The 5,646-nt window shown below is 37.9% G+C and overlaps 2 protein-coding genes and 1 long non-coding RNA gene across 5 annotated transcripts in view; 2 read left to right on the top strand and 1 right to left on the bottom strand.

Annotated features, from left to right (window-relative positions):
- LOC113209019 (histone demethylase UTY) overlaps nucleotides 1–2,828 on the bottom strand; it is a 42,115-nt gene extending 39,287 nt beyond the window's left edge. The window contains exons 1-4 of one of the 2 annotated variants that reach the window (XM_052274591.1): nucleotides 2,458–2,828; nucleotides 1,676–1,742; nucleotides 794–1,553; nucleotides 595–703 (exon numbers count right to left, since the gene is read on the bottom strand). In XM_052274591.1, the coding sequence (XP_052130551.1) occupies nucleotides 595–703; nucleotides 794–1,553; nucleotides 1,676–1,742; nucleotides 2,458–2,567 (1,046 nt within the window). In that variant the 5' untranslated portion in view covers nucleotides 2,568–2,828. The remainder of the gene's footprint in view (nucleotides 1–594; nucleotides 704–793; nucleotides 1,554–1,675; nucleotides 1,743–2,457) is intronic. The other variant, XM_026426343.2, reaches the window with a different exon arrangement.
- Nucleotides 2,829–3,121: 293 nt separating this feature from the next.
- Nucleotides 3,122–5,646, top strand: part of LOC113209026 (uncharacterized) — a 4,080-nt gene continuing 1,555 nt past the window's right edge. The window contains exon 1 of one of the 2 annotated variants that reach the window (XR_008012066.1): nucleotides 3,122–3,310. This is a non-coding gene — a long non-coding RNA (uncharacterized LOC113209026). Of the gene's footprint in view, nucleotides 3,311–3,366; nucleotides 3,441–5,646 lie in introns of those variants that run through there. The other variant, XR_008012067.1, reaches the window with a different exon arrangement.
- On the top strand, nucleotides 3,397–5,563 carry LOC113209025 (dnaJ homolog subfamily C member 21). The gene has a single exon (XM_026426355.2). The coding sequence runs from the start codon at nucleotides 3,609–3,611 to the stop codon at nucleotides 5,475–5,477; it is 1,869 nt and encodes a 622-aa protein (XP_026282140.1). The 5' UTR covers nucleotides 3,397–3,608; the 3' UTR covers nucleotides 5,478–5,563.

The following is a 5,646-nucleotide window of genomic DNA, read 5'->3' as shown; positions in this document are numbered from 1 at the left end:
CCCTTCCCCCTCCCCGCCGTTGCGGGCATCCAGGATAAAACAACTAAAACATCTGACTGTACTCGCCACGGCTGATCGGAGCACAACCGTCCACTCCAAGCAAGGCGCCTTGCCTTCTTCATATGAATCACAGATTCGAGTATACACGACCGAGAGAAATACATAAAATGTGTGTCCTAAGATGCCACACTCGCCCATGGTTAAATATTTACAAAATAACAGAGGAAAAATCTGCCACCAAAATATAATTTTTTTTCACTCTAAATAATCTAGGGAAATTAACTAATCCACCTCATTCACATCACCCAGGAAGAGCTGGTTGCCCGGAGGCAGCACTCAATCCCCACCGTACTCCCCCTCTACTCTCCTGACCCTTGCTCAAGGTCAACCAACTAGAGGAGGGGCCAGACCGGGGCCCATGCGTGCCGCAGCCGCGGCCAAATGAATCACTCACCCCCGTGGTCTGAAGGAATAGTGAGAGACCTCAACGAAAAGTCACCGCTCAGCTTTACGGTGACCCTAACACAAATCTCTACCTGGCTCATGCACTTGGACAAGTAGTACATGGCTGAAATAGATTGAAATCTGGCTTACCATTGGAATGAATTGAAGTGGAAGTACACCAGACCAAGGCCGTACAAGAAGGTTGGGTCCTTCCAATGATCGGATTTCAAGAAGAAAAAGCGCTGATAAGCCGACAGAGCTGGAGAACAGTAAACAATAAATTTGTTAGTGGAAACGAATATATAGTCCATGGTGATGGATAAACAAACAAGTAGGAAATACTCTCTACCTTTGGGATAGTCTTCAAGTAGCAAATGAAAATGGCCAAGCTTGCAGTATGTTTTAGGGTCAATATTAATATCTTTGTCACTTTCACTTAATCTTTTCAAATCTTCGTCATCTTCATCATCATCATCATCTTCTTCCTCCTCCTCCTCACCATCATCGTCGTCATTGTTGTCAGCACCACAATCACTCTCTTCAACAACTTGGTCCCCAACAGTTCTTTCACTTTCCTTTTTTGAAACTGATGCTTCCCCCTGTTCCTCTTTCACTTTACAGTCAGTAATGTCACTAGTTTCGGACGGTATAGGGGCTGCAGAAATATCTGAGGTGGAATTGTCACATTTCCCTTCATTTTCTGTACAACTTGGATCACTTTTCGTGTCCCCCTCTTCACAAGACACATCCATGGCACAGTCACTGTCATTTTCAATTTTAACAACAGCAAGATCTAGCTTTTCAGAATTATCTCCGTCTTTACTTTTAGATGAACCTTCGCTCTGCTCTTCTAGATTTGAAGGCTTGTCTTTAGATTCAGACAATTCACTTTTACCTTTAGAATCAGAACTTGTACTCGCATTATTTTTCTCAGAATCACAATCACCTGATTTTTCTTTTGATTCATCAGAAGGAGAAACTTTCTCCTCCGAAGTCTTGACACTTTTCTTAATTTTCTTTTTTCTTTTAGGTAAAGGTGGCTTCTTGAATTCAGACTGCATTTTTTGATTCTGTGCTTGAACTAGCATTCTTTGCAAGTACTTAATGGCCTATAAAACGTAACATTAAAATTAATATGACACAAACAAAAGTAAATAATTTCTAAAAAAAATTCTCAAAAAATGAATAACAAAATTAATAATAATAACAGTAATAATTAATAAAATCTTACCTTCAATACCAAAGCTTTTGTTTTGGCATGTTCTGTCGCATTCAGTTTTAGAAATCCAAAGAGTCGACTGAAAACAAACAAAACAAAAACATGAAATTACAGTCACACTTCTCTAAAGCTCCTAACTTTAAATTAAGAAAATGTGAGAAGTTGACATACCAACAGAGCAAATTATACAAAATATAATAATAGTTGCGATAATGATGTAAGGGAACTACAGAAGATTTGATTGCATGAGAAATTATGAGAAGAGATCTGACCCCATTACAGCCTTAAAGAACCTATCAAAACTGTTTTTAAAAGTAATATCTATCAAAATTCATAGGGAGCAAAACTGCCAATGTTGAAGGACTCATTTTACAGTAGCTTATAGCAAGAAATACGCTAAATCTTTGAGAGATATGTGCTGCAGCAAAGGAAGTGGGTCGGATAACTGTTCAGCTTGCTCAGACATTAAGGGCACAAGTATCAACAAAGGAGTGATGTGACTCTACCTGGTTGAGAGGAACATATTAAATGGGAATGGACATAAAATGGTACAAAATTTAACAAGGGTTGACGAGCTTCGTTAATAGATCAACAAACATTCTAACCTACATATTACAGCCGCATAGGAACTAACAAACAAGGGATTAGCGGCACTAGAAAGAGACGCTGGCAGCGATGCTATTGCGACAGTTACACCATAATATTTTATTGATAGTTTTGAAGATTTACATTTTTTCTCATTGACACAATCAGCTGACATCGACTACAAAAACACAAGAGGCTACAAAGTTTACCTGTCAAGTTCCGAGAGCACCTGCAGTTCCTGAGGGGTTAAGTTTATATCATCGTTCTCCTGCGCCATGGTTTGTGGATTTCTTCCGGAATCACACATGCTTATTGTCATGATACGGAGATCATGAAAACACAAGACAATTTCACATCACATAATAACGAAACATAGAAAACACAGACGAAACCGAACATCCCAACGCCCGAATGCACTGCGGTGACCTCGCACTTGGACGTCACTGATTTAGTTGCAGACTACCGAAAAGTGGTAGACATGTAATCAACTTTTGATTCAATTACATCGATTAAGAAGCAAAAACCAAACGAATCGTCAAAAATTTAATTAAAATAGGCAATCTATAAAGGCAAGGAAACGTTATTCAGGTAAATATCAAGATAGTTGTGATAAGTCGAAAATAGAGGAACAGTGACATAGAAGGTTGGTATAAACAAAAGTACCAACTGTTTACAAAAAGCACTGCTCGTATGCTACGCTTACTTTTGATCTTACGTAAATCAAGAACGCAAATAACAGTAAGAAACAATAGAAAATGGTATGATAAATAAACTTCATCAATTAACTTTATTTTTAAGATCAATGTTTAGAATCGAAATTGAAGTAAAAAAGTTAAGTTTGTTTTCGTTAGGATGCTCATGGTCAGCCACGGAAGGTTTTAAAAGAAGTGGGGGCGCAGCATACATGTTCTCAACTTGTCAAATGTATATTGTCTTTTGGTAACATGCCTGGAAAAATGTGAGAGTTTAAATGTGCATTCGAAATAGTTTGCCGTTATTGGTAAATAATTTTAATTCATCTAGTTTAAAACATACGATACAAGTTTGCCACTATTTTCATAGGTAGGTTGTGAGAATTTTAACAAAACCGTACACCCTGCTTTCTGAAATTACTGACTCCTACCCTCCGAGTTCCCTTCCCAATCTACTAGCGCACTCGTGCTATTGCTATTTTCTACCATAGAAATTTAAAGTAGGTATAAATTTGTAGAAGTGCTCCATACCCAAGTACTGTCATCAAGGTTACGTCCCCCTGTACAATGAACCAAAGCTGACGTCGCACTACACAAACAGCAGAGTCGACTTTGTAGCTTTTTCAAACGTGGTTCTGTGAGGTTAGATAAAAATCACAAACATCAACATGAAGTGTCATTATGAAGTTCTTGATGTGGCCCGTGATGCCAACAACGAAGACCTCAAGAAAGCCTACCGAAAAGCTGCTTTAAAGTGGCATCCTGACAAAAATCTGGAAAGCCCTGAACTTGCCAAAGAACAGTTTCAGCTCGTTCAACAAGCTTATGAAGTTCTAAGTGACCCTCATGAACGTACATGGTATGACAACCACAGAGATGCCATATTAAAGGGTGGTTTGGGAGGTGATTATAAAGATGATAGTCTTGACGTCTTTCCTTACTTTACAACAAGTTGCTTTAAAGGATATGGTGATGATGAAGGTGGTTTCTACAGTGTTTATCGTGAAATATTTAACAAGCTTGCAGCAGAGGACTCTGAATACATGGAAGATGAAGACAGTGATTATGAAATACCTGCATTTGGCAATTCGACAAGTGACTTCAAAGAAGTTGTGCAACCATTTTATGCCTACTGGCAGGATTATTCGACTAAGAAGTCGTTCTCATGGTTAGATCAGTATGACATCAAAGATCTCCCTAATCGCAGGGTAGCTAAGCTTGTTGAAAAAGAAAACAAGAAAATTAGAGACAGGGCAAGGAAAGACAGAAATGAGCAGATTCGTAACTTGGTAGCCTTTGTACGTAAGCGTGACAAACGGGTACAGGCTCAGGCTGAAATCGTAAAACAGCAGCAAGCTGAGAAAGCTCGGATTGCAGAAGAGAAGAGAAAATCAAAGGTCAGAGAACGCCAGCAAAAGTTGAAGGATTATAAAGAATCAGAATGGTCAAAATTTTCCAATTTTGAAAATGAGTTAAAAAATATTGAGAAGTCCATTCAAGCAGAGTATGGAGATCATGACTCATCTGATGATAGTGATGTTGGAGATAGTACTGGTGTTAATGAAGAGGAAGTAGTGGATTACGATGCCTTATATTGTCCAGCTTGTCAGAAATTATTTAAAACAGAAAAAGCCTTTGCCAATCATGAAAAGTCCAAGAAACACAAAGAAAATGTTGAAATATTAAAGCAAACTATTTTGGAAGAAGAATTGGATGATGAAGTTGAAGATGAACTAGATGAAGAAGAATTAGGTGATGAAGAAGAGCTGGATGATGAAGAAGTGGGTGAAGAAGAAGAGCTGGATGACAAAGAATTAGATGAAGAGGTTGAAGAAATTGAAGTGGAAGGTGAAGATGAAGTCGAGGATGAAGCTAAGGAGAATGGGAAAGTATCAGGCTTAGATGTTACTGCTAATGGTGGAGGTGATGTTAAGTTAGAGAATGAAAGTGAAGATTCTGATCTTGTGCTTGCCAACACTAAAAGTAAGAAGAAGAAAAAACAAGTCAAGAAAGCAAGTACCTTAAACAACAGTACTGATGAGGATGAGGACTTAGAAGATCTATCAATGCTGTCTAAGAAACAACGCCGCAAACTTCAGCAGCAGCAACCAAGAGTACCTGACATCAAAGCTGATAGTGATAATGAAAATGAGATGGATACGAAAGAGGTGGCTGATGATGAATCAACTTCTGAAAAACAATGTGATCAACCCAAAACTAAATTAAAAGGAAAGAAGGCAAAGGATGCTAGAAAGCTTAAAAAACAAACTGAATCAAGTGCATCTAATACAAATGAAATTGTAAACACCAAAACTCCAATTATAGATTCTTCAAAAAGAAATAAAAAACATGTTGAAGTAGATCCAAGTACAATAGATACAGAACATACGTGTGCGACATGTACGTCTAATTTTGGCTCAAAGAACAAATTGTTTGAACATTTAAAAAAAACTGGTCATTCAATTCACTTACCTAATAAAAAATCAGCCTCAGAGCCTCTTGAGGAAAAGAAGAAAGGAAAAGGAAGACGGAAGTAGTCTGAAAATGTCAATACAATTCTCAAAAATATTCCGTTTGTCAATCTTGTCTTTTATGTCCAATAAAATGATGAGTTCTTGTTGAAGTGATGCATCACTTGCTAACCATTAACTCCTTACAAGTTCTATAGAAAAGTGTAAGAGATGCCAAAGGGAAGACAAGTCAACA

Source organism: Frankliniella occidentalis, unplaced genomic scaffold (genome assembly GCF_000697945.3).
Source record: "Frankliniella occidentalis isolate FOCC.00 unplaced genomic scaffold, Focc_3.1 Scaffold414, whole genome shotgun sequence".
Classification (NCBI taxonomy): domain Eukaryota; kingdom Metazoa; phylum Arthropoda; class Insecta; order Thysanoptera; family Thripidae; genus Frankliniella; species Frankliniella occidentalis.
Note: the sequence above shows the minus strand (reverse complement) of the source record. Positions and strands in the feature narration are given on the sequence as shown.

Bases quoted from the DNA above. Each gene is read 5' to 3' on its own strand.
- LOC113209025 (XM_026426355.2), top strand. From the start codon at position 3,609: ATGAAGTGTCATTATGAAGTTCTTGATGTGGCCCGTGATGCCAACAAC.